The sequence below is a fragment of the Phyllostomus hastatus genome, unplaced genomic scaffold, assembly GCF_019186645.2.
Source record: "Phyllostomus hastatus isolate PE091 unplaced genomic scaffold, TTU_PhHast_1.1 phas_contig_62, whole genome shotgun sequence".
Classification (NCBI taxonomy): domain Eukaryota; kingdom Metazoa; phylum Chordata; class Mammalia; order Chiroptera; family Phyllostomidae; genus Phyllostomus; species Phyllostomus hastatus.
In genome coordinates, this window is record NW_025333921.1 from 18,663,686 (window position 1) to 18,691,645 (window position 27,960).

Genomic DNA, 27,960 nt, shown 5'->3' on the forward strand with positions numbered 1-27,960 from the left:
TTTCCGTATCATTTGCACACTGTCCTACTTCCTCATCTGAAGAAACAGAAAGTTCCCTTTCAGAACACCCTTAGGGGAGCAGCCCATTCACCCAAGTCCACCTCCAGCTCCTGGGTTTCATGCGAACCCCGAGATGGTGAGACCAGCTCTAAAATCAGAAAGCAGACACGGGGGATTTCAGCACCGTGCTGGAACTACTGCAGAGGCGCAGGGCAGCAGCTACAATCCAACTGACCAATTGGTGGGGGCTCCCTGAAGAGAGAATGAGAATTCATTCTCATATTGATGAGAGTTCATTCATTCATTCCACAAATACCACTGAGCCCCTAACTATGTTCCAAGCACTATTTAGGTGCTGGAGATTTCGCTATGAACAAAAAGGACAAAATTTTATGCCCTGGTGGGGTGGCCAATAGAAATATATGTCAGCTGCACAGTTTTAAATGTTCTAGCAGTCACATTAAATAGAAGGGAAAAGAAACAAGTGAATTTAACATTTACAATATAGTTTATTTAACCCAATATATCCAAAACATTTAAATTTCCACATGTAACCAATATAACTTTTTATTAATAAGGTAAATTCTTTTTTTCATTACACCTTCAAAAATCCAGTACGTCTTATACTTACAGTACATCTCAACTCAGATGAGCCGCATTTCAAGGGCTCAGTAGCCCTTGGAGAATGCAGTTCCAGAGGAAATTGCTCAGGAGAAAGGACAATTGTGCAGTGATTTCTGCTACAGGCAGGGCATGTCTGGGAGCTGGATAAAGTTGCAGCCATGCGTTTGCCCGTGTGTTATAGGTCCAACCCCAAGCATGTGATTTCCTCCTAAGCCCTTCTGAGCCATATTCCTTTTGCCCAACCTGAAAGAGCCACCAGTCAGGTGTGGGTCCCGCAGTTCTGACATGGGCACCACCCTCCAGAAAGTCACCATCACACTGACTGAGCAAGGGCCTCTGGATGTGGTCCTAGGTTCTTTCCGTCAGCTGGGAATGCTACAGGCTTTGTTTTTTGTTTTTTCCCCAAAGCCTTTTCTTCCCATTGTTAACCAATACCAACATAAAAGTATTTCCTGAGCCTATGTTAAGCCACTCCAGCTTCCTCCCACCAGCCCACATCCGCAGACCTCCTGGCCAGAACCCTTGCTGAAATGGCCCAGCCCAGAATGTCCATTTGCTTTTCCAGACAATGAGGCTAAAATCAGGCTGTGCAGGCAGCCACAAGTGCCTGGGGTGTGGGAGGCGTGAGCTTGCAGTGAGGCAGCAAGGAAGAGGTGTGAGAAAAGCCGAGGCTCAGGACCCCATCGTCCACATTGTCGTCGCCGCCGCCATCCACCCACCGCTGCTCAAAACCCTTTCACGGCTCCCTATACCTGGCAGGGCAAAGATCTACAGCCTCTGCTCCCAGGAGTGGGCACAGACAGATGCATTCAATCCCACTTCCAGATACTCTCTCCTTTCACCTTATCCATTCACTCAACAAGAATGCATTCCACGTGACACCGAACTCGGGTTTGGTTGCCTGCCGCTTCGAAAGCCAGTGCTCGAGAGACAAGGGTTGGTGTAAGGAAAACGGTTTCTTCGGTGCCAACCTGAGAAGATGGTGGACCCCGGCCCTAAAGGCCACCTCTGCATCTCAGTGCAGCAGGGCTTTTTATTAGGAGGGAGAGAGAGCGGAACACGTGTACACGTAAGTCAGTACAGTGCGTTCTGGTGATTATATCGAAACCAGTCAAGCAGAGGTCTGGTTTTCATGGCTCAAGATCAGCGAGTGTCCTGGAGCAGGTACGTCCAGTTACTGGAGTCAGCTTCCTTGGACATTAGTTCCTGGAACTCTTACACAAATATGCTGATAAGCTACAGGTTACATGTAAGTTAACAATTCATCTTTTACAAAACACTTTTAACAGAATATTAAAAGAACAGAGAGGTGGTTACATGGGCATTGTTTAAGTGCTAGAGTTGCTGCTGTGAGCAAAAGTCCCTCTGCCTTCCTGGAGCTCACGTCATTCCTGCCGAGCCCACGACATTCCAGGTGCTCGCACAATCCCGGCCCGTGGAAGTGCTGTTCCCTTCAGTGACTATTCTTCAGTCACTTCGGCACCTGGGGAGCTCAGCCTCTAAAGCCCACCAACACTCTCCCTAACCACGCCCCCCCACCCCATGAGTTGGGTATCCTCCCACCTAGGATCATCACACAGATGCTCGCCATGCAGCCCCGCATCTGCCTCTGCTACCAGGCTGTGAGGGTCTTGAGGGGAGGGGCTGTGCCTTCCCTCGCCAGTGCCCAGGGCGATTCCAGGTGCACGGGCCATAAAGCTCCCCCACCCCCTTAGCTCAGGACTGAGACAGAGAGGCAGGGGGGGGTGGGCAGGTGTGTCCAGGACTCCTCTGAAGAATTCAAGGTCATTCTGGAACCTCTGTCTGGGAATATCCTACTCCTGGCATCCCAGTGGAAAGACTCACAGGAGCAATGGTGCAGAGTATTTTCAGCAAAGGCAGCTGGAGGACTGAGGGGAGACTGGATGGAAAAGACAGAGGGTGCGCAGGGCTGTGAGTATTGGCTCAGGATATCAGGTCGACACATGCAAGGAGCTGTTTAAGGGTAGGGACAGTGGGGAGAGAGAGAAGGCAGTGGCCTTTCCCCAAGGGGGACAGGATAGCAAGACGTAGACGTGCCTGGGGCAAACCTTAGTGGCTTTTTAGGTTTATGAAAGGGAGGGAGACGTGAAGGAGTTTTCCCATTCCCTGCTTGCTTCCCGGGAGAGCTGAACTTTGATTTTTCAGTCTTGCTCCCTCTTTTGCACCCCCACCTCTCCTCTCGGCGGGTAATGCACGCGACAGAGGGCAGATGGCTGGGCTGGTACCCCAGCCCCAGCCTGACCCCAAGAAGCCAAAACTGGTGCCATATTGTGTGGATCTTCATGCCCCCAGTCCCAGACTTATGGCCCTGCACCCCCCGCTGCCCTGGGCCCTTTGCATTACTTGTGCATCGGGGGAAGCCAGAGGCAGGGAGGTTTGTGCTTGGCCTGCCGCTCTGCCGGTTCGTTCACATGAATTTACAAGGGCTCATTTCATGCCTCCGTGCACACGGCTTCCCACCTGCCTGCCAGCCTGGCCTCTCCTGGTGCCTCTGTACAAACAAAGGAGTGTGTTCTGTACCTCAAGTTCCCCTCCACAGGCCCACAGGGCACCAAAAGCATCCCTGCATGAAAGAGGGGCCTGCTGAGACTAGAGAAGGCAGAGACCTCATAGGAGGTCACCCAGCAATCCTGGCAGGCCAGGGCTTGAGCCCTCACTTTCCTTACCAGCTACTCCTAAAACCCACTCTTCCTGCCCTTTCCGTTTAGAGGGGTTTGCTGGGGCAGGGTGTGGGGAGTGTCTGGGAAGCCCCTGTGCTTCTGCTGCTGCTTCTGGGAAAACAGACACATGAGGCCAAGATGTAGACTCTAAGCTCCTTCTAAGACAAAGTAGATTAGTCTCATACCCTAGGACAGTGTGCCAGAAGGGGCCCCCCAGAAGCCCGAGGAGAGCGAGGCTTAGGAAAGGCAAGGCCTGCCCAGGATCACGAAAAGTGATGGAGGCTCCAAGTCAGTGCCCCTGCCCAGAGCTCATCCCAACCCCCAGGCTCCTGGCCCCAGCCCCTGCTGCCACGTTGGTCACTCTAGAAAGGCTAGGTGTGGAGAGGAAAGGACCGGGCACAGTCCTCAGTGTGGGGCTGGCCGAGGATATGCCAGGTCAGACTGAGAGGGAGTGTGGTGGGTGAGGGTGATTCCAGCCCCGTGGGGCCTGCTGGAGCCACCCAGAAGCTGGGCTCAGGCTCAGAGCTGTCCCAAGTTCCACTGCCACATCCCCTCTCCAGCAGTTATTGTTCAGGAAAACCTCCCAGCAAACCCCCAAAGGCAAGGGTCCCTGCGGCAAGGGGCAGGTGAGAATGGAAAAGGGAGGGGAGAGAAGGCGGGGGTGGGGGGAGGCCTCTGGAGGACCTCCAGGTTCCTCTCCCAATCCTCCCACTTGCCCCACCCTCCAACCCGAGTCCTGCCCACCCGTACACCTGGACAGCCCCTAGCCCCCTCCCCCGCCCCAGCCTCAGAGACTCCTTTTCACACACCTTCTGGGCTCTGAAATCTATTTGCTTCATCTTTGAGGGAATTCAGGAGCTTCTAAGTCACACGTCCCACCCCAGCCCTGTCACTGCCCTGAGGCTGAACAGTCAAGCTCCAGGGAGCACACAAACCCTGCCCACTGCCCCCTCTGCGTGCAGACCAGACCGACACCTGTCCCGCCTGGTGGGCCGGCCTGGAGTAAGTGCTTTACCCCCATTCCTGCACCCCATCAGCCCCCCACCCCAGACTCCTGTGTACACACTTCCATCGCCATAGGTTTATCCCATGTTTGTAGCTCTTGTTTGATTAGCTTCCCGGCTAGGCCAGGATCCTTGAAGGCAGGCAGGCCTGAGGCAATTTCTAGCAAGGCCAGGCCTCCCAAGGAAGTGTGGGAGGTGGAGGCTGGGAAGGGGGAAGGCCGGCTCTAATGGCGAGCAGAGCAGGTGGGTTGCCGCTATCTGGGCTCCAGGACGAAGGCTTGGCAGGGAGTGCACTGCTCAGGAGCACTGGGGTCAGATCCTGTCCCCGCCTCTCTCTCGTTAGGAGCCCTCCTGAGGGCCAGTGAGAGGGTGTGTGATGCTCCCACAGCAGGATGTGCAGGGTCACACGCAGGAGCCCTCACCCTCACCCCGACCAGAATGGCTTTGAAGGGAAGGAGCAGGCACAGGTAAATAAATAGCTTGTTTATTAGTAATATGTTATATCATTAAAGTGCATTGAAAAGAGATGCAGGGGCCAAAGCTGGAAGGCCACCAACCCCAGGCCCTGCCCCAGGCTGGCCAGACACACCAGAGAAGGCCCAGCTCTCTGCTGAAATCCATGGACAGGGCTGGAGAGCTTGACCCAGGCTGTCCCAACAGGAATTCACAGTTTAGCCTTGGTTATAACATGTCCTGAGCTGAAGGTGGGAGGCTGGGAGCATGGAAGAGCAGCCCCTGGGGAAGGGGGCTGAGGGCGGGGGGAGGGACCCCCAACCCCCAACCCCCAACGCCAAGGGCAGAGTCCTGAAACCTCCCCCTGAGAACTGGACTCCCTCTAAATGAATGTATGAACCTACGTCTCAGTTTCTGCCTTCACTTTCCCGTCTCCCTCACCCCACCCCCTCCCATAACCAACAGGGGGGCTTGGAAAATATCCCCCTCAGCCTGAGCTCCCAGGGCAGAGCCAGCTCATGCCATCTTCTTGAACTCATGCCATGTCCCTGGACTCTTATCCCATGCCCGAGAGCCTCAGACCGGGACTCCCCACAACCCATCCCTTCCCAGCCCCTCCCTTTCCCACCCTACCCCAAGTATGTAGTTTTGGTATTTTCATACAGATGCAATCAGAAGTAGCTATACATGAAATATGCCTAACATAAAAATAGAGCTTTTTCCGTCCTCCTGTCCGGAAAGCAAACATCCTTCAATAAACATGCAAGGAGGCTGCCTTAGTGGGACCCAGGGCTGGTGCAGGGGCCAGAGAGGGCAGCCCTGGGCCTGCAGGCATACCAGCCACTCCCTGCAGCAGCAGGAGGGAGGGTCAGAGGGCGATCTGAATATAGAGTCCAGAAGGACTCAGGCCTCAGAGTGAAGGTCCAGAAAGGGGATCCCAGCTCCCCTTTTCTAACCCCTCTTTGGCCCACAGGCTCTTGGGCTAGGAGCATCACTGCATTTATTCAAGTTCAAGAGGGAGTTTTTGAAGTCTGCAGAAGATAAAGTCTCAGGCCATTGATGTCCCAGCTTCATAGCTGGTACCTTCATCCTCTGGCCGCCGCCACCCCGCCCCACCCAGGCCCAGCAGCTGCTCGTGGTCGGCCATCTCTGGGCCTGACATTCCCTGCTGAGCTGTGCAGTGCCCCTGCAAGCTGTGGTGGGCAAGGAACTCCTAGCCGAGTGGCTCTAGGTGTGAGACTCTTCTAGTGCCCTTCGACTGCAGAAGCCTACAACATGCCCCACCCAGGGGGTCCTAATGAACCAGCAGGCCAAGAGTGAGTGTTGGCAGGACCCCCAGCCAAAGAGAGGCCAGAAGGGCATGGGCATGGCCCAGCAGGTGCTCGGCCTTGGCCTCATCCTCTGACAGCAACTGCCAGTGCTGGGCCTTGTGGAGGTAGGAGTCCTCCTTGGCCTCGCAGTAGTAGTGGCCATAGTGGCCATCAGTGAGGTTCTCGATGAACAGGACACAGGTGGGGCTCTGGTGGCCGGGCTCGCATCTCTGTTCCACCTTCTCACCATGGCGCCACCAGTAGGTGGCGTGGCGGGATTCCACAGGGCAGCTCAGGTAGTAGCGAGAGTTCCGGGCCAGGGAGACCTTCTGCAGCGGGGCCTCATCTGGGGGGGCGCGGCAGCTGTGAGGAACAGCTGAGGGCTCCCAGGGCAGGCTATGTCCTACGCCCCCCACCCCCAGCCAGGCCTCCAAGGCCAAGGTTTCTAAATGAACGCAAGGAAATAAGCTCCCAGTCTCCTTATTTTCCCCGGCCTCCTTCACCCCACCCCTCTTACAACTACCCCACACCAAGGAGGCTCACTCCGCAGGACTATCCGGGGCCCCCAGGAACAGACCATGTTCCCCTCAGGCAGGGCGGTCGGGGCACGGCCATACCACCCTCATTAGACTAGGGCCCTGGGCAGGGCTAGATCAGGTACCTGGGTTTGGGTTGGGGCACTCTTTGTGTGGCTCTTCTAGATTAGTAGGCTGCAGCACTGCCCTGGAGGTGGGAAGAGAGAGGCTAAATAGACAGGAGGCCACAGATCTGGCCCTTCCCCATCCTCACCCCCCAACCAGTATCCACCACAGTGTCCACCAAGAGGAGGGTCTCACCAGAGTGGCCCAGCACCCAGCACTGACACCTCCTGCAGCCTGTCCACCCCACATCCACTCCTGCTTCCACCTTCTCCCAGGGGCAAGGGATCCCAGCCAACATACCTTTGGGAGCTGTAGATGGAGACACAGTGGCCCTGGTGCCAGCCACAGTACGGGTCTCGGGCCATGAGGCAGCCATGGCAGCCCCCACCATAAATGTCACACAGGTCTAGGGGCACCTGGCTCACCTCCCATTGGGAGCTCACATACAGTTTCCGCTGGAAGGAGAGAGTAGGTCAGGCCAGGGCTCCCAGCCCCAACACTGACTTCTAAAGCCCCAGGCCACCACCGGCTGCCTGGCAGGCCCTAGGGCCCAGAAGCTCTGAAAAGAACATGTGAATTACATGCGAAGGAGCTCTAGCCTCAGCTGGCCATTGCTGGGTAGCTTCACAGGACAGGGCTGGGCATGGGGAGGCTCACCCGGTCAGGGTCCAGGGACATGTCCTGGATGGCGGCTGCATGACGGAAGGGCTGGATCTCCACGATGTTGAAGGCCAGTCTGTGTTCTCCCTCCCCTGACTCTACCACTTTGTGGATGGTGCCCCTGTCTGTGGGTGGGAGGCAGAGGGTCAACAGGCAGGCATCCCACCTCAGAGACAGGCAGCCTCTCTCTAGGCAGGACCAACCAGGAAAGACACAGGTGGGGAGGTTCAGGAAGTTATGGCTCAGGCAGGGGTCACAGGACTAGGTGAGGTGAGGTGAGGCTTCCAGCAGCCCAGGAAGTCCCCAAGGCTGGCCCAGAGCTCCATGTGGCTCAGAGGAAACTGGAAGAACAGGACCAGCAGTCCTGACACCCAATCACTCTGTTGGACCCATAGGCATCAGCATTACCTCATTCTTCCACATCCCTGGCCACGCGTATTATCTTCCCCACTTCCCAGAGAAGGCAAAGGGGCTCAGAAAGCTGAGCAATTTTCTCACAGTCACACAACTGGTGACGGCAACCCAGAGGTGTCAGAACCCCATCCCTCAGCTTCTTCCATAACTCCCCTGCCTCCTGGACTCTTCAGGGATGTTTTCTTTAAATACACTTTTTATTTTGGAGTCATTTCAGGTTTATAGAAAAAAATGCAAAGACGGCACAGAAAGTTCCCATATACCACTTACCATTTCCCCTATGGTGCATCTTATGTAACTGTGGCACATGCGCCACAACGGAGCAGTACGGTACTACTAAACTCAGCAATAGACCTTACTAGGATTTCATGGTTTTTTCCACTAAGTGTCCTTTGTCTGTTCCAGGATCCAATCCAGGACTCCACATAGCATTTAGTCTAAGGGGATTATTTAATTTTTATAAAATCTTAAATCTGAAAAGAACCTTAGATTCTACACTGGGATCCCCAAAGTCACATGTAAGGCTGCCCACCTCCGAGAGCACGGTTCTATCCATCCACACCTGTCAGGGTCTAATGGGCAACCTGACCCCTGTCTCCTCCCAATCCCACACCATCCACTGTCCCAGTTTCCAGAATAGCCTACCTCCCTCCCCCTCCCTTCCAATTCCCCAGGGCATCACTTGCCCCAAAAAAAAAACAGTCAGATGATGAGATGGTCACCTGCCTAGGCCGTTTCCTTTCACTCTGTCCCCCCCGTCACAGGCACGGGAATGTGGCCCAATGCTTCTTTGGCCCGACAAGCTCCCAGCCCAGCTACTGTCCTTCACCTCCTTCCATGGCAGCCCAGCGACAGCCTCCCGTAGCTCCTCCCAGCTGTGAGAGCCTCCATTCTCTGAAGAGGGCTCAGAAAGCTTGATTTCTTATCTGGCCCCAGTTTTTTCTGCTGCAGGCTCCTAAATGACATATCTCCAATGGCCCTCCGGGGGAACTGAGACAAATGCCCTGTCACTCAAGTATGCTCACCTCCCAGGTCTGCAGGAAGGGAGCCCACAGTTCCCTTGGCCCAGTCCCAAGCCTTCTGTCCTGGCTCCTGCTCCCAGTTCCCCATTGTGTGACCTCTCCTCTCCTGCACCCCAGTGCCCTGCCATGCCCTACTATCCCCTGACTGGCTGCAACAGCCAGGCCAGCCACTGCTGGAGCAGGGCAAGGACAAGGACCCATGGTGCAGCCGAAACAAATGGAAGAATAAAGAGGTGCAATCTTAGGACCCAGAAACCAGGCCTTGCTCTGTGGGAATGAATGAGGCCACTATGGCTCTGAGAAAACCTCAAGGTGAAGCAACAGCAGGAAGTCACATGGGAGGAGGGGTGGGTGCCTGAGGCCTAGACTGTATGGTCCCAAAAGTGCTAGTACCTGGGTGAGACACTGCCTTTCTGATGGCACCACTGCCCACCCAGTCTCAGGGGAAACGTGGGGCCTGCCTACGCTGATCTCCACATCCACTCCCAGCAGTCCCCTTTGCCCCTAGCTAGGACTAGGAAGCTGCCATAAACCCAGCTTAGGGCTGGCTCCTCCATGGCCAGTGGCTTCCTGGAATGCAGGGACATCTCCCAGGGCATCTGACCAGCTTCTGGGGCCAGCAAGAAGAAGAGGTACCCCTGCTGTCCTCTGCAAGACTGCAAAGGCTCTGACATCTGAAAATACTTCCTCATGTCTGACTAAATTCTTTGTATCCCACATTAAATGTTCCCTGTCACCTGCATAATCCCAAAGACAGGGAGAAGGTCCAATTTCCTCATTCTGCCTAGCAGAGGCCCACTGGATACCCAGTGACCAGGTCCTTCCTCCTGGCTTTTCACATCTCTTCCTCCCATCTTCATGGGTCAGAGACATCAGGAGCAAAGCGGCACCCAGCTTTGCTGAGACTTGCCACATTTCTGCCTCTGAATCCTGGCACCTGCTCTTCTCCCACCCTAGGATGCCTTTCTCTCTTCCCTCTGCCCCCACCTCCTCTGGGGAGCCCTCCTGCCTGATTCTTCTACAGCCACACATGCTAACTCCCAACAGCTCTCGGTCACTCAGTTCTTCCTTCCAGGTACAGAGATCCAACCATATGTTAATTACATTATTACTTATACCTTTCATATCCATTTTCACAAGGCAGACTGGGGGGTCAGGGTTAGTCTCTCACCTGTAGTGAGGTAAAGCACGTGGAAGGTCCTCCCATGGCTGGCATGCATGCGGTGGACAGCTACTTTCTGGTAGTGGTACTTAGAGTGATACAGTGGCGTCTTCAGAGGTCCCATGGGCTCCACCCTCTGCGCCACCTCAGGGTGACTGTCAGCTACCTGGAAGGTCTCTGTGGGTATCGGCTTCCGGTCTGGGAGGCACTGGACAAGGAGAGAAGGCCCAGGTCAGCGGGTGGCGGGGAAGTGGAGGGGGACGCGGACATCACTCACTGCTCACCTTGCCAGGCCGAGGGGTGGGAAGGCCTGTGTGGTAGCCCTTGAGTGAGGAAGTGCGGAAGACCTTGTCAATGTCACCAAGGGAATATACACAGACAGCCGAGTAGTTCCTGAGGGACAGAGAGACCACCTCAGAGAGGGCCCAGTACCCTGGCCTTCCAACCCAGCTGCCCAGCCTGTGCGCTCCAGTGAAGACAGGGACTATCCTGGGGGCCAAGCCCAGTGCCTAAGAGTTGTCAAACACCATTGAAGGCAGGAGGGAAGAAGTGAAGCGCAACCTAATTTCTGTCTGCTGCAATCTAAAACTTCAAAGGGATCACAGGGTTCAGAGGCCAGCCCCAGGGCAGAGGGACGCCCCACTCGCACCCCTTTTGGGCAGGTCTCCCACCCCTCTGGGCACAGCCGCAGGCTACTGATTCCCAGGGAGGCCAGACCCCACTGCCTCCATAGCCAGCTGGGTTCACCCACAGCCACAGAGCAGGGTCTGGGCTTCCCCACCCTGCCCTCGCTCCCCACACATGCAACACTTTTGCCCGCCTTGTTTTCAATCAACGCGAGTGATTAAGAGGTGTGAATTACCAGAGGCAGGCAGCGCTCGACAGGCGTGATAGCACCCAGCATCCCAGAGGCCTCAGCAGCCTTTCCCCGGACACCCAGTGCCCACTCTGAGCACACAGCTGGCGGACACACAGGCACTGCCACGAGCGAGCACACTGTGCACACATGCACACCAGGGGGAGCAGACTCAGAAACACAGCGGCATGAACCTCTCCCTATGCACTGACTGTGCTCCCACCCCAGTCCCAGCAACAGCCCCGGCCCTTGGGCCAGGAGTCCCTGCTCATGCCACACAAGCCACCCCTCAGCAGGGCCCAAGTCCCCTAATCCTTACTGGACACCTAACTAGTGCCAGGCCAGCCCCAAGACAAGGGTCACTCACCAGGGGTTGGAGAAAACGCCATAGACCCTAGTGTCCCTCCACTTGCCATTAGGGTCAGGGAGTAGGAAGACGTCCTGCAACCTGTTGAAGTTCTTGTTGGTGGTGGGGTCGCTGCACACCAGCATGGCTTTCAGGAAGGTGTTCCACTTGGAGACTGACAACGAACTCTCACCGCCCTGGTCCCCCTGGAAGGGTGGAGGGACAGGAGGCCCCTCAGCACCCACTGGGCACCTGGCACCAGGAATGCCAGCCCCCAGGCTTCAGAGGAGGAAGGTAGGTTCTGAAGAGCGGGGGGGACTTGCCAGGGGACCAGGCAGAGGTGCCGCATGACTCTGGCGCAGCGGTGAGGACCCGCAGTAAGAGGTGCCGGGTCTGCCCCCACCGAGCAGATGGATTCAGACACATGTTTGCCCACTCACACATGCACATACACACAGGTGACATGCTTGCATATCACACCAAACCTTCACACCAGTGAAATGCACACATGTAAACATACTTTTATCCTCAAGCACACACTCATATGCATTCTCAGATAACTACACACTTGCACTCTGTCACACACACATGAGCCCAACCATCGTTACCCACTCAGACGCACATGCACTCTCGAGCACATCATTTACTCTCACAATCCCACACAAAGAATCACCCACACATTTTACACACTCCTTCTCATGCACATGCATGCACATTTGCACACAGGTACTCACACACTCACACCTATTCATGCACAGACACACTCTTGCCCACTCAGCCACCCACTCACCCTGCACAGCTGGGCCACGCGGGACACATTGAGAGGGGCCTCGGGATTCTTGTCGGGGTTGTCCTCACGGAAGAAGTAGTAGATTTTGTCATCGTAGGCCTGGTCTTGGTGCACGATGGTGGCCTTAATGAACTGCGGGTCTGCCAGGGACACATGCAAACTGGTGTCAGGCTGGGGGTCCTTCTTGGGGGACCCATCCCAGCCCTGCACACACACCCCCAGTCTGCACGAACCTGGAACAAATCAGACCTGGAATAAAACTCAGAACATCAGGCCCAACACCCCAAGGGGCCTGAGACTTCGCACCCCCACTCCACACCTGTTTTGCCCTCCTCCTGCAAAGATGTCATCAGCCCAGGAGCAATGACATCATGCATGGGGATTGAGGAAGGTCCCTGGAGGCCTTTATGTCACTTCTGCCTAATTGGCAGAACCCTAATGAGGAGGGAAGGGGTGCTGTCCCCACATGAGCTCAGCAGAGGGATATACCATGGCTCCCTGGGCCCCCGCTCTGGGTTTGGGGCTTCCTCTGTTTTGTTGGTACCAGCGTGTCGGGTCAATCCTGCCTCTGCATCTTTGCCTCTGCGTTCCCCTGCTCCCTACCAGGCCAACCTCTCAGTTCTAGCTGCTTAGTCCTGTCCCAAGTCCCACTTTCCAGACAGGCCTGTGGCCTCAGCAGCCCTTGGGGAGCCCTCCCAGGGAACCTAAGAATCCTGTCTGCCGCCCTGGGCATTCACACCCTGTCCACCCCAGCCCAGCAGGCGCCTGACTCACTCTGCATGACAGTGTCACTGGTGTACAGCTCTATCTCGCCCTGGATGCGGCGGAACCGAGGGATCTTCCCATTGTATTCTTGCTTCCGGATTGTAGAGTACACTTCATCCCCTGGGCATGGTGGGAGGGGCACAGGTAAGGGCAGACAGCTCCTGGCAGTCCCTCTTCTGGGCCTGGGCCAGCAGACATGAGCTGACCACCCTCCCCAGCCCAGGGCAGCAGCACGCTGGGGCCCTTCTGCTCTAGCCGCAGCCCTACCATCAAACAGAACCAAGGAGTTCTCATCCGGGCTGAAGGGGGCGTAACCTCTCCTCTCACCAAGCGACTCTGCAGTGCCATTCACCTGGGGGAGACCAAGGGGGTCAGATAGTCTCGTAATCCAGTGAGCACTGACTCTCATGGGCATCAGCTTCCCAGCCAGGATCCCTGTTCTCCCAAGTATTCTATACAAGGTGACACCAGCCTTTGAGTCCTCCACCTCCTTCCCACCTTGGGGGACAGAAACCCACTCAGGCCAGGCTCAGCTGACCAGGCGTGTGGGTAGGGGCCTTCTCACCAGGCTCCAGCAGCTGGGGCGCCGGGCATTGGTGCCGCAGGCCAGCAGCCCCTCGCCCTGCTTCTCCAGGAGTGTTATGTAGTTCTCACAGTCCTGCCCAGAAGAAGTAGAAGAAGAGAGGTGGGTTGGAGGCCCTGGCAGGCCCACAACTAGAACCCTTAGTCCTGGGGAAGAAAGCATCAGAAGACTGAGCATGGAGGCAGGCAGCCTTTAAGGAGAGTCCAGAGCAGGTGCAGCTGACTCCAGCCCCCCAAGAACAGAGAAAGGACACAGGGGCCTCAGGGAAGGAGTATGTCTCCCACTCAGACTGGGAATCCTAAGGAAGGGCTGCCTCTTTCCTCCCAGACTGGGGCCCCCAAAGCAGAGCCAGCCTCCCTCAGATTCTTCGGGACTCCTATGCCTCTTCCAAGGAGCCCCGCCTCTCCTCTACACTTCCCTTCCTCCACTCACCCGCTTGTCCAGGCAGGATCCCTTCGTGGAGCCTATGTTCACCTGGAGGGGGTGGGGAGGCAGGAAGCATTAGTCCACCCTGACAGGGGTCAGAGGCCCTAGGTGCTTTCCATGCACCCTCTGGACAAGCTCATTGGATAGTGCATGTGAGCAACTAGGGCTCTGAGACAGCGAATGATTCACCAAGACCACACAGGCTGCTGGGCCTGATACCCAGCGTCAAGCCCAGAGCCCAGGGGCCAGCCAAGAGATCTCAGAAGACAAGGGCCACAGGGTTCTGGAGCTCAGCTCCCAGCACAGGCCTGCCCCACCAGTGCAGCCTGCCAGGCCGGAAGGGTAAGCTCTGGGCTTCCTCCAAACTGCCCAACACCCACGCATACCTGGACTACGTTTAGGGAGCCTCCCCCAGGGACCATCTATGGTATATAATGGGGGGATGGGGTGGGCTGATTTAGGAAGAGATGCCAGTTCCCTCACCCAGATTCCCTGAGGCCCCTCACCAAGGCCAGAAGAGAGATAAGGGGAGAAACTGGGGGAAGGGCAGTGAAGGCCCCAGGCTTACCGTGCGCACAGAGGCGTTCTTGCCCTCGGGAAAGTTGAAGACATAGACTTTGCCACGTCCACCCACCCACACGGAATCGCTGCCTGGCTCATGGAAAAGCACGGTGTGCGGCTCTGCCGAGCCAAAATCCAGCCGGTCCTTCCCTGTGTGGCCTGAGGAGGAGAAGATTGGCAAAATCTTAAGGCTAGACCCTGGGCAGGGAGACACTGTGCCCCCTCCCAGACACACTGGCCTCACCTGGCAACGAGGGCTCAGGTCTGGGCTGTGGCAGTGCCAGGGCTCAGAGCTATGGGTAGAAGTGAGGGGTACGCTGGTAGGGTCTGGCAAGCAGCTGTCCCTACCCCAAAACCAAGGCTCCTACCCTACAATATGCAAACTCAGGGTGGGAACAGATTTAGGGACCCCTGGGGAGAACCGACCTCTCCTCCCCACTCCCACATACACACGTGGCTATTCCTAACGGGCTGGGCTCCGGCAGGAGGAACCGGGACCTCCAGCCACACTCAGCGAGGCTCTCTGCTGCTCAGGCAGAGCAAGTAGCCCTCTAAGCACCCTGTTTAGAGCCCAGGTTCCCAGGAATCACTTTGTTCAGAACCCCATCCTCTCCCTCAGGAAGCTTTCTTCAGGCCCTCCGGGCCCACCCCAGCTCCTCAGTGAGTCAGTCAGCTTCATCAGGGCTGGAAAGGAGCCTACATGCCCACTCCTCCCATTTCACAGATGGAAAAGCAGAAGTCCAGAGGGGCTACACAGCACAAGGTTGCATGGTCAGTAGCAGATAGCGAACGAGAGCCCAAGCTCCTGCCCGCAGGTCGAGCCTGGCCTGGCCCAGCCCACTCTGGCCTGGTTTCATGGAGGTACCAGTTTGTCCCAGGGGTAAAGTTCCACCCTCCCTCCCCAGCAACTCTGGGATGGGGGTCCTTCACAGAGCACGGCCTGGGCCTTTAAACAGAAGGGCTGACCCAGGAAATTTTGCCCAAAAAAGGAAACTCCGCAGCCACCGCCTCTGGGGAGAAGTGCTGAGGTTGTCCTGGTTGCAGAACTAAATCCCAGAAACGGGACAGCTCACATCTTCCCACCTCTAACCAGCCTGGGGCCCCCCACCCCCCCACCCCCAAACCTGGCCTGACCAGTGTTTACTCAGCTGCGGCACCCTCACGGGCAGCCAGCTTCGCAGTGACACCCAAGGAGGACACACTCCAGCCCAGACAAAAAAGAACTGCCATTTCCGGAGCCTGCCCCAAATCCCTCTTGCTGCCATTTGGGCCATTCCTACTGATTCTGCATTCAACAGGACAAGGAAAGTGACACACCATGCAACCCACATCTTCACTCTCCTCCTTACGATACATCCCTGCATGGCCAAGTCACTCGGGAAATGGGGTCATATACTCTTCACCTTGTTGTGACCTGCCTCCCTGCAGAGGTGGAAACCCCTTGGGGACACGCCAGCCCGAGGTCACACTAGGAGGCAGGACAGACTGGCTAGTCCATTACTGAGTACTGGTTCTCAGGATGCCAGCACTGTGGGCCACGGAGAAGTGCTGAGCTACTGAGATGAGAGTCACAAACAGCCCCAGCAGCCCCGAGGCTCACTCGCCGTCAGCCGCAGCTGTGCAGGGCAGGGGCCCAGTGCCCAGCTCTGTGCTGGGTGTTGGTGGGCATTGCTAGCCAAGGCTCAGACCCCCAGGTTCCCCCTCCTTTCCAGCTGGGGTAAAATTAGAGTGCTGGGTCAGCAGCCCGAAGATACAAGGCCTTCCTGACTCAGCTCCCACAGCTCCCCTTTCACCTACAGCCCACAGCCCAGCCGGGATCCAGGCAGTCAGCAGTCCCCGCTCCACTCCCACACTCCCAGCCAGCCAAAGGCCAGGAAAAGCTGTGTATCTCCATCTGGAGATGTTGGGCTGGGCAGATAAAGGGGAGGAGCCCTACCCTCGGGCCATGCCAGCCATCTCCACCAGTCACCTCTGCCAGCACCAGCAACAAGGCCACAGCCAGTGCGCAGCTCTGGTCCCCGGAAAGAAGCACCAGAGGGAGCCCTGACGGAGCCCTTGTCTGAGGGTCACAGCTCTGCCCTGGGAAGTCTGGTCTGATGGGATAGGCAGTGGACAGGCCCTGGAGAGCAGGGTCTGAGGGGAAACCCACCCTGGAATTTGGTGCCAGTCAGGCACATTAAAGCAAGCCTCCACAGTGCTCAAGAGAAACTCTGGGTGCACCCCCTAGAGCTGCACGTGAAGAATTTGAAGACGTAGAGGGCAGTGAGGGCTGCTGCGGCTGCTGCGGCTGCTGCGGTGTGGGGGCACTGCAGCACCACGGCCGGGGCCGTGCTGCACAGAGCTGCAAGCCTAAGCCCTGTGCCCCTCGCATCCTGGCTCAGGCCCCTGGGGTGATGAGGAGGCAGACGAACCAACAGGAGCCCAGGAGCACTAGCTCCCTTGACCCCCAGGCTCCCACCTCACTGCTCTGCACCTGGTGATATGTATGGGGAGTGTGGCACAAGCCTGGCCCCAGGACCTGGACTTGGCCCATTCTCTACCCCACCCCAGCCCCGCTCCCACATAGCCCCAAACCCTCAAAGAGCCTGATTGTGCCAGGGAAGTGTCGGAGTGGCAGCAGCTCAATGAATACATGAAAGGAAGCTTTGTTCAGGTCCACAGGAGTGGGGGCTGGGGGGCTCAGGGGCAGGAGGGCTGCCTGGAAGTGAAGGCAGCACCAAGCCTTTGGACCAGGATCCGTGGCCTCATGTCACCAACATGGGGCCACAGCGGGGTCAGCCTTCAAGGATCTGCCAATGCAGAGCAAGGCAAGGGTCTGCCCCTACAAAGGCCCAGTCAGGGGAGCAAGTGCCACATCCCTAAACGTGTCCTTTTGCTTCCTTATGAATCCAAAGAGATGGGGGAGGCAAATTAAAGCCCGATGGGTCAGGAACAGGCAGAAAGAATTTTAGGCAGGGGAAACAGGCCAAGCAAAGGTGGGAAAGCTGGCTGCATGGCGGCAGAGAGACCTCAGCAGAGATCAGGAAGATGGGCTAAGGCCGCCTGTGACGGAGGAGGGGCGGTGCTGCGGCCCGAAGGACACCAACCCACTGCCTATCATCGGTGTCGGCGCTGCCCCTCCTCCCTAGGAGCAGGACCAGTGTCCCCAAAGCCACCTTTCCTCTAGTACCCACCTCCCAACTCCCCTGCCTGCGCAGCCCCCTCTGCTTCCCGTCGGATGTCTAAAAGGAGCACGTCTGGCACCTGGCACCGTGTCTCCCCGCTTCGCTCCCCAGCCTGCTGCATTAGTGGCTGACTAAGTGGCAGCTAAAAGCTCCCAGAATAACCAGGAGTTCAGGTAGGGGAGGGGGCTAGGGGAATGTGGATGGGCATGGCCCCAGAGGCAGCTGGCTACAAGACCCCTCCCCCCACTCGCGTGTGATTCCAATCCGTACTCCTTCTGGACCAAGGAGCAGCACACTCGGTGCCCCAGGCCCAGCAGGACTCCGTGGCCTCTCTGAGCCCCCACCCTTCTCAGAGCTTCAGGACTGGTAAGGCCCAGGCCCAGGCCCGGCCCCAGCGGACACGAGGATCAGGAAGATGGCTGCGCGTGGGAGGCAGCCTCCCCAGGCACAGCCCCCAAGCTGGGTTGTCCTGGACCTCTGACCCTGTTGGAACTGATCGGAGCTGACTCCTCTCATGCTCCCCACCCTCCCCCCACTGTCCCAGCCGACTGGCCCCGGTCAGTGTAGACTTCTGTAGGGTGGGCTCTCTGAGAGCAGCTTGCTGGCGGAGCTCCACCCTGCTCTCATACGCTCTGGGAGCTGTTGCCATGCAGCCTGTGCTGTCCCCATGTCCTCATTGCTGGTGAAAGAGGGCAGCCCACAGGGAAGGCAAGATGGGAGCCGGAGTGAGGGTGGAAGTTGTCCCTGAAGGAAACAACAGGACACAGTCCCCACGATCTGGTCTGGGCAGGGACACCCTTTCAACCTGACCCACTGACCCAACAGGCCTTGAATGCTAACCTCAAGGAGTCCTCAGATTAAAGTCAGCATGGAGGCTGGCAGGAATTCGGACACCCAGAAGGAGTCAGGCTAGCCTCCGGCTGGGAACCCAGCCACATCTGGCAGGACCTGTGCCCCACCCTCACCCACCTCAGACCCTTGCCTACCATACAGCTGACGGAGAGCAGAGGAAGGCTCACGTGGAGCCCAGTAATTAGCCTGCACCTCTCCACCCTTCGCATCACCCCACTGGTTAAAGTGGAAGGGAAAGGTTCTGAACAGACATTGAGCTGAGGGTGCATAGATAGAGGCCAAAGAGGCTGTGTCACTGGCCCAAGGCACACAGCAAAGAAGGGAGGGGCAGAGACAGGTCACAGTTCAGGGTTTCTGGTACTCAGCACCCAGCTCCAACCCCCTGGGACCATACCCTGGACTTATTTGGGAGCCTCTGGATTTGCAAAAAGCTATATATCACCTTCTCCCCACTTCTCCAAGTCACCTTCTTCTCTCCACCTTTCCCCATCCTACTAGGTGATAAAACGTTGACCTGATAATTGACAGGAATCACCTACATAGCTACCTTCCAGGTAGGGCACTGATCTCCAGGGGTCTTTAGCAACCAAAGCCTTAAACTCTAAGGAGTGACTGAAGGTGGCACACAGTGCTGCATTAGAGCAGTAGAGGGAAACCTTTGCACGGGATGGATGGAGGCAAAGGCACAAATGTTTTATCACTTTTGTCTCTGCTGATGTGGCCAGGGATGAAGGAATGAGCAACCACACCTGATAATCAGAAGCCCAGTTTCCAGAGGGGCACCGGCTCGTGCTAAGGAGGGCCTATGGTTGTTGTTCTGGTGCTGGTGACATTCGGCATCGGGCAGGGCAGAGTCCTAGAGAGCTGCCTGGCAGGGGCGGAGCCGTGTGCCAGACAGGTGGCAGGCCCTTGATATGGTGCTTAGCTCCCGGGCGGTGGGAGCTCTGCTTCTCTTTATCAGCCAGGGAACAGAGGGGTGCACCTTCCTGCCCCCCCAATGTCAGCCATGGGTGGGAGGGGAGGATATCTCATGTGTGGGCTCAGTCCTGGCTCCAAGAAGCCTTGGGCCCCTTTGGCAGCCAGGAAACTGGTTGACTGTGACCGTGACCAGGGGCTGGGCCTTCCTGACCTCAGTTTCCGATCCATTTTCTTCCTCTATGGATCGGAAGGGCTAGTACTTGCTAAGGTATAGGGTTTTTTGTTTTGTTTTGTTTTTAAAAGATTTTATTTATTTTTAGAGAGAGGGGAAAGGAGGGAGAAAGAGGGGGAGAGAAACATCAATGTGCAAAAAATACATCGACTGGTTGCCCCTCACATGCTCCCACCTGGGCACTTGGCCCGCAACACAGGCATGGCATCCTGGCCGGGAACTGAACCAGCAACTTTTCAGTCCACAGGCCAGTACTCAGTCCACTGAGCCACACACCAGCCAGGGCTAAGGTCTAGGTTTTATTATCCACCATTGATCTTGGAATAAATCACAAAACAATCAGGGTTAAGTTCATGGGGCATCTTTGGAAAGTGTGTGATTGTGAGTGCTGGCCAAGTAAGGGACAGCTTTCTGGAGGTAGAGGCAGCAGAAGAAGCCACATCCTTATCTGCCTACACTGACTAGTCCACTAAACTCCCCCAACCACCCTGCAAAGGAGGAAGACAAGAGTCTGCAAACCCATTATATAGACAGAAAAACTAAGGCTCTTCCAAGGCATCTCTGAGCTACTGTGCTCAAAGGACCAGAAGGCTTGGTTGGTGAGGAGACCAGTTGGGGCAAAGGCTTGGAGGGAAGGCTGAAAAGCAAACTGTGGGGGAGCTGAGCCAAGCCAGAGTCAGAGGCTCAGGGAGACCCAGCTGCAGCAGAGAGGGCGTGCCAGGCCCAGGGAAGGCAGGAGACCCAGGATGAACACCGTGTCCTATCCACCTCCACCTGCTCTTCGGCTCAGCAAGTTCTAAAACGCCAGAGAGAAGCTAAGGTCAGCCGGTGGTTCCTTCAAGGGAAACAATGAATAGAGGTGCAGGGCCTGTCCTTGGGCCCAGAGCCAGGGCAGGGGTGGCAGAGGGGGCAGAAGATGGTTAGCGGAGGGAGGGAGGTAGGACGGGAAGACTGCTGAGAAACAGAAGGTTCCCCAGCTCAGCCTTAGCCTGGGCCAGCAGTGGGTGGGTGGGGGAAGCAGTGCCAGGGCAGCCAGTTAGGGAGAGCTGGCAGGGGCTGGGCTGCCAGGGCTGCTGCATTGCATCAGAAACCAGAGGTGCTAAAGGAGGAGGAGTATGGTGGTGAAGACAATGATACCCCTACCTACACCCTAACCGTTCCATAGCACCCAATAATATATGCCGGGCACTGTTCTAAGTGATTTTCGGATATATTAATTCATTTAACAATCACTGAACTCTTATGAGGTGGGTTCTCGTATTATCCCTATTTTACAAATGAGGGCAGTGAAACACAGAGAAGTTGAGTAACTTGCCCAGGATCACGTAGCTGTAAGTGGTGGAGAGGAGGCTGACACTCAGGCAGGCTGACTCTGGAGTCTGTGCTTATAGCCCTGTGCTCAGCAGATGAGCCCTGGGAAGCCTCAGGTCAGCCCTCCCCATACAAATGAGGAGGCTAAAGGCCCCGAGAGGGCGCAGCCTTGTCAGAGGCCTCTTGGCCAACAAGACCCTGACCTCTATCCACAATGCCCTAAGGAGAGTGTGTTTAAGTGAGTGTGGGCATACAGGCTGGTGTGGGGCATGTGGGTGGATCTGGGGGTGCAGCACAGTACTATGTGCTGACCAGCATGACTAACTGGGAAGATAAGTCTTCTGAGATCTCTGCCCAGAAATAGAACACACTCCATGTTCTGTTCTTGGGCAGACCACAGCGAAGGGCAGGGTATACTTACAAACCCTTCTTTAACACACACCCAGCAAGCTTCCCACAAGCCAGCACTGGCTAAAAACAGTCGCCTCTTGGGTGTGGAGTGTTTGGAAAACAGTATGGAGATTTCTCAAAAAATTAAAAGTAGAACTACCTTATAACCCAGAGATTCCATCTCTCGATATTTACCCAAAGAAATCCAAATCACTAATTCAGAAAGATATATGCACCTCTTTGTTCACTGCAGTATTATTTACAATAGCCAAGATGTGGAAACCACCTAAGTGCTCCTCAATGGATGATTCAATAAAGCTGTGATACATACACACAGTGGAATGTTACACAGCCATAAAAAAGACTGGAATCTTACCATTTGGAGGATGGACCTAGAGGGCATTATGCTAAGCGAAGTACTAAGTCAGACAGAGCCCTCGCCGGGTAGCTCAGTTGATTAGAACATTGTCCCAATACACCAAGACAGACAAGTGGAGGGAGGCCAAGAGCTGAGGCCAGGACTTCTGCAGAGTAGGTTCCAGGAGAAGACACAGCCCTGATCCCAGCTATGCCCATCTCACTGCACACCCTTGGCAAATCCCTGCCACCCCCCGGCCAATCCAAGGCTATGGCTGGGCATGTGGGGGCAGGTGAGATAGTAGGGAGGATGAAGGCCGGGGCAGGAGACACCTTAGAGTAGGTGCCCAGGCCGCTAACAGGGTGTTGAACTTACCATGTTGACCTTCCTTTGTCACTCAGGCTCAGAAGATGTGCCGCACGCTGCCCCACCGCACACCCCAGGCCCGGCCGGGCTTGGTTCTTCCCCCTCGCCCAGGAAGCCTTCCCCAGTCGTTCCACTCCTCCCCGACCTTTCCTGCTCTCACCCCACCTGCCATCAGTCCCTGGCTGTATCTGCGGGTCCTTCCTGACCTCTCCAGGCGCCCTCCCCTGACTGGCAGCAGGCCTCGCTCTCTGGGCACCAGGGTGCTCCAAAAGAGCAGACCCCAGGCCTCACCTCCTCTCTCTCTGAGAAGGGATGAGCACATACCTAGGCCTGAAGGCAGGGGCTAGCTTCACTGCATAATGGGGGCTGCCCCGGGGGGGCTGGCACAGAGCCCCTGACTGGAAGCAGGGGCTGCAGGAGGCACTCAGGATCAGCCTAATCCAGGCTGCTGTGAAGGTTAAACCCAGATTAGCCCAAGCCGTGACACAGATGGATCGGCCCTGAGACCCCTGAGGCCCGGCTGCCCTGAGGAAGAGCCAGAAGAGGGGCACTGAGCTGGCCCAAATCTAAGGTTCTGAGGGGAGGAAGGTCATGGCCTGTGGGGCTCCTGGGAGCAGACAGTGCCGGGGCAGGAAGAGCCTGAGCCAGCCGAGGAATAAAGGGACTCGGAACCCCAAGCCTGGGGACAGAGCATGACGGCAGACGGACAAACTGAGGGAGGCCAAGAGCCGAGCCAGGGGTAGGCTCCAGCAGAAGACACAGTGCTATCCTCCGTTTCCGCATCTGTGGAACTTGTGGTTGGCTCAGCTGATATGACGCTGCTTTTTTTTTCTGATATCCGGAACTCTACCCCATCAGGTTGTGTGGGTTGAATCCATCCAAGAAGGCTCCTCGGAGGAAGTGAGATAGCACTGGCAGGGAGGAGGAGGAGGAATGGGGTGCAGCGAGACATGACCAGTAGGGCAATGGCCCTGAGGCAGGAAAACACGGGGAGCTGAGGAGTGGTGAGGGGGGAAGTACAGAAGAGAAAGGGTAGGTGGGCCTGGGCTACCCTGTAGGATTGGGGAAAGTGGCAGCTCTGTCTCTGTGTCCCAGCGAGAAACTCGCAACACAGCGACACAGAGGGATGAAGGGCCTCACAGAGGCCAGGGCACAGTCGTGAAGACACAGCAGGGCCCGGCCAAGGCTGGGGAAATAAAGGGCTGGGAGGCCAACTGGAGGGGAGAACCACCTCTACCCTTGTACCAGAGGGGCCAGGAGGGGATGGATCTAGTGGGCCCTCATGGCCCAGGCTGACTAGGGAAGGGGAATGCCCATTTTGTGGGGGCCAGTGAAAGGCCACAGTCCTCCATGCTCTAAAGAGGACCCCTTCTCCCCCACACTGAGAGACAGAAGGCTTGTGGGACAGCCAGGCTTTGCCAAAAAAGGAAATCAAGAGAAGGGGGAAGTTTCCAGCCCCAGAACTGCCAACCAAAGCAGGGGAAGTGTAGTCAGTTTCTTGTGACATCTAGACAACCCCGGAGTGGCTGAAACAGTGACGTGGGGCTGAGGGAGGAAGACAGGACGTCAGAGGGGACCACAGCTGTCAACACGAGGGCCACCACCTTCCCTGGGCTGAGCCTCTACTTCCCACCTGCACATAAGGGGCTCTGGCCCGCCTCATAAAAGGGTGCCCAGCTTTCCCTGCTTCTCCCAGCCAGGGAGTGATCTACCCCCGCTAGAGAGATGAAGGTTCTGGAAGGGGCAGCTGGTCAGAGGAAGGGCATCTGCACCCGCACCCCTTGACAAGCGGAGCCTGGCTGCGGCTGGAGGAATTCTCTCCCTTCCATGGAAAGTCTCTGCTGAGGGCCAGGCCTCAGCTGGAGAATCCCCACAGTCAGGAGTCAGGGGGAACGATCTTCCAGGCCCCAGGCCCAACTTCCCATCAGGAAGCTGCGACACCACGGAGGCCTCCCCTGACAGCCACAGTCCTTCCTCTCCACTGCAGGGATGGCTGTGGAAGGTGAGGCGGCTGAGCTCAGACTTCCCTCCTGCAAGAAACCCTCCTGGAAACCTGAGGTCAAGGCACTCAATGTCCCCCCCTTACTACCACATTTCATCACGACTGCAAGTTGACTTGCCTGTTCGCCATCTACACTGAGAACTCTACAAACTTGAGTTTCTCATCCCTGGGTCCCCGAGCACAGCCTCTGGACCAGCACAGGTTGGCCCCAGCAAATGCAGAATGTCAAAAATGCTGAAATACTATGTCTACCCTTCAGGCCAAAAACCGATTAAGGCACTTCCTCTATTCTTTGGCTCAGGAGAGAAAAAGAAAAGAATATGAAACTCAAGGATTTACCCTCACTTTTCAGGCTTTAATTTCTCCTCATCACTAAGATTTGAACAGACCACCAAACCCTCTGCCCATCCCAAAGATGCAAGCATCCCAGAGGGTCACAGAGCTCGGGAGGAAGCTCCAGGGCATCACAGAGCATCTCTCTCATCTCTGCCAGCCTAGGACTCGGCCTCTCTCCTCCTGGAAACTGCCCCCACCCTGTTCTGCAGGGGATTTACCCTGAAGGTGAGAAGAACACATCTTAAATTCTCAAGGGGACCAGGATTTCCACTGGAAATGCTGATGCCTGGGGAGCCCCAGCTGTGACCTCATCCCCTGGAGGAGGTCACAACAACCCCTGCCCTGGGGACTAGCCCCGTAATAGCTCCCCCAGCAGCCTCCAAGTCAACAACAACATCCTGTTGTTGGACTGGACAAGGGAGGGGCAGAACCAGCTGGGCAGGTGCAGACTGAAGACTGAGCTCTGTTTCTCCTTGGCAGCAGGCTGGCTCGCCTCTGACCTTGGGGACCAGGACCTTCCAAGCTTCTCCATCTCCTCCAACCGGGGATGGAATGGGAAAGGGGCGCAGAGCTTCCTCAGGCACGCCAGTCTCCTGCCCTCAGCGGGAGCACACTCCTCTTCAGCCCCTCCTTGCAGGGAGGTCAGGCCCAAACAGTCCTACCTTTGCCTGGCCCAGTGTCAGGGACAGCCCTCAGGGAACAACCTCCACAGCCCTTCCTGCTCTGGTGAACTCTGAGGGTGTGGAGGTCAAGGGCACCCAGCAGGTTAGTGCCAGCACATCTCTCTCTGCCCAGAGCTGCTGAGCCGGGACTCAATATGCTGGAGGTCTCTCAATAAAATAAAACTTAAAAAGTAGCTAACTAACTAAATAAATGTGCATACACACACACACACACGCTGGAGGTCCCAGCCTCCCTGGACAAGTGTAGGCCGGGACCCTCCCAGGACTCCCCAACCTAATCTTCCCCCAAGGTGAAGTGGTCCAACAAGAAGAAAATAAATGACAGAGAAGAACCCCCCCATACCTGGTCCAGTCCCCATACCTGTCTTGACTTTAAACTAAACCCCCAGCCTATGCCTCATAGAGAAGTGGCTCTGGAACCACCATTATCCTTGGTCTGGTTGTTCTTCAAGGCCACCCCCAACCCCCCAGCCCACTGGTAGACAGGAAGGAGGCTGACACTAACGAAAGGCCAGGAGGGTTCTCCTCTCATCCCACTCCTAGCCTTCCCCTGCCCAAGCCCATTCCATCCATGTGTCACCCAGAGGAGACAGAAGGCAGCTGTCAGCCAGCATATACCATCACCAGCTGGTGGTCCCGGGGGGACAGGCGGATGGCAGGGTCTGTTTGACCAGTGGGGTGCCTGGCACTGATGAAGAAGACCCCAGGCTGCCCTCGGACACGCCAGGTGAGGGGTGGACAGACTCCAGCAGAGGCCATTAGTGTACTGCCACGCAGAGGGCACAGCCGGTGTGGCTACTGGAGTGTACTATGTGCAGGGGAGAGAGGTGGAGCTGCACTGGGAGACTTGGAAAGTGGGCAAAAGAACCTAAAGCAGCTTCCAACAGCCTCAGGGCGGAGAGGCTAAGTGCTGGGGAAGTGCATATTACGTGCTAAGAGAGGGGCGTGTATTAAGTATGTGTGTGGGGGGAGAGGTCCTGGGAAGACTTGGGGGTGGGGGCAAGCAGTGCCAAATGCAAGGGGTTTGGTGCGGGGCACGGGATTCTAGAACACTCAGATATGGTCCTTTGGCCCCCTTCAGAGGGCCCAAATGCTGGGCTGTCCAGGGCAGCCAAAGGGTCTGATGCAAGGCAAAGATTCTGGGAAGGCAGAGGAAGCCTAGGATGCAGGTGTTCGAGGTGAGTAGGCGGCCAAATGTCCGGCTGCCCTGCTGCACTCCCACCTGGAATACCTCAGGCTGAATAACAAAGAGTTAGCCCCCCAGAGTCCCTCCTTCCTGGCCAAGGAGTTGCCTAAATCCTCCCCCCCTCCCTAACCCAGCAGTAGCACAGGTTCTGTGCCAGATCAGAGGCGGCGTCTGCACTGCGAGCTCACACGTGCCCAGTGACCTTGGGCAAGTCACAATCTCTCTGCTGCAGATGCAGTTTGAGACACTGGTTTTGTGTGAGCTTTTCCCCCTTCTCTCTGCTAAGAATACCTGCCCCAGATAATGCTCAGGCCCTGGCAATCCCTGCAAACCGCCTCAGGCATCAAAGGGCCCAGACAGGTCTAGACCCGCAGCTCCAGACCCGCAGGTCCCCTCAGCCCCCACCCCGAGTCCACCACCACCACCACCACAGGGGGCCGCAGATCCGTCTAATTTGGGGACCGAACCCACTCGTCCTAGGGGCGGGAAGCATTTACGTGCGGTGCAGGGGAGGGAGCTCAGTCCCTCAGGGTATAAAGCCTCAAACCCCACCTAGCCGGCTTTCTGGCCCATTGTGTGGGGGTTTTAAACTTCAGTCACCCCTGAGGCAGACTCTCGGGTCCTTCAGGCTCACATAGCTACGGCAGCCTAACAGCCGCACCCCCGCCCAGAGCCCCTACCTTGGGGGTTCCAACGGCCGCGCCCCGCCCAACAGGCAGTGCCCCCCACGCTGGCACCTATTCCTGGTGACAACTGCCACGTGCGGACCTGGTGGGGGTGGGGGGAGCGGCAGGTGCAGGTGCCGGCATTGCAGAGGTAGCGCCCAGGTGCCCCAAGCCTCTGCACCTTACCGCGTCCCAGCTCACCACAGGGTGCCCACCCTTTACCGCCTGTGCTCTGGGCCGGGACGGGGCGGGGGCAGGCAGCAGGGTCTTTGTTCCCACAGCCAGAGCGCAGCAGCGGCAGCAAGGGGTCCACGCCTCCCCCTCCACAGCCCCCCCCCCCCACTCTGGCCCAGCCCGGCCCCTGTGCGACAGCGGAGCCCAGCCCGCAGCTCAGGAAAGGGGACGTGGGTGGAGGTCCCAGGCGGAGAAAGGGGGGTCTTGACCAGTGGCCCAGCGCTGGAGGACCGAGAGCTCCCCTGCGTGGAGAGAGGGGCCCGCTCCCTTCCCCTGTGCCCCGGCACTGCGGCTCTCAGTTGTGGGCGCACTAGCAGTGACTTAGCCGGGGCTCCAGCAGCCCCCCCCCCAGCCCCCCGCCAGCTCCCCGCAGCGTTCCTGTTCCTGCCACTCCAGTGTGTCAGCACGCACACTCACACGCACACTCACCCAGACCCGCACGCTCCCCGCGAGGACAGCCCGGGACCGCAGCGCGCCGAGCCGGTGCCACACACTCTGCACCCAACCCGCGGACCCGCGCTCTGCCCCCTGCGCGGCGCCACCCACCTTTCCAGACAGCATAGACGCGGGGTCCGATCCTCGCGTGGCCGTGGGTGCCGGCGGCCGCCCAGAGCAGCAGCAGTAGCAGCCGCAGCGGGAGCCGGGACCGAGGCGGCCGGCCGGGGACGCGGGAGGGCAGGACGCCGAGGGCGGTGCATCCGGGCAGAGGCGGTGTCATCCCGCGGTCCCCGAGCGACGACGGCGAGCAGAGCTGCCCAGACTGAGCCAGCACCAGAGCACGGGCTGATACCAGCAAGAGGCGGAGTCAAACGCGTGACCCCCCCCCCCCCCCCCCCCCCGCCCCCTCTCAGCCTCTGTCGCCTCCGGGCTACCCCCAGGGGGCGCAGTGTCCACCGCCGGGGGAACCTTCGCCACCTGCTCCCCGGCACTTCCACGGGAGAACCCCGGCGGATGGGGGCAAGGCA

At 57.2% G+C, this 27,960-nt stretch overlaps 1 protein-coding gene across 1 annotated transcript; it reads right to left on the minus strand.

Moving 5' to 3' along the window:
• Nucleotides 1-4,777: 4,777 nt before the first annotated feature.
• On the minus strand, nt 4,778-27,767 carry SEMA7A (semaphorin 7A (John Milton Hagen blood group)). Its single transcript, XM_045848484.1, has 14 exons — nt 27,542-27,767; nt 14,306-14,457; nt 13,744-13,785; nt 13,294-13,386; nt 12,996-13,080; nt 12,738-12,848; nt 11,964-12,103; nt 11,195-11,379; nt 10,256-10,364; nt 9,981-10,179; nt 7,371-7,498; nt 7,014-7,168; nt 6,734-6,795; nt 4,778-6,418 (listed from the first exon to the last, which is right to left on the minus strand). The coding sequence occupies exons 1-14, from the start codon at nt 27,711-27,713 to the stop codon at nt 6,057-6,059; spliced, it is 1,995 nt and encodes a 664-aa protein (XP_045704440.1). The 5' UTR covers nt 27,714-27,767; the 3' UTR covers nt 4,778-6,056.
• Between the last annotated feature and the right edge of the window lie 193 nt (nt 27,768-27,960).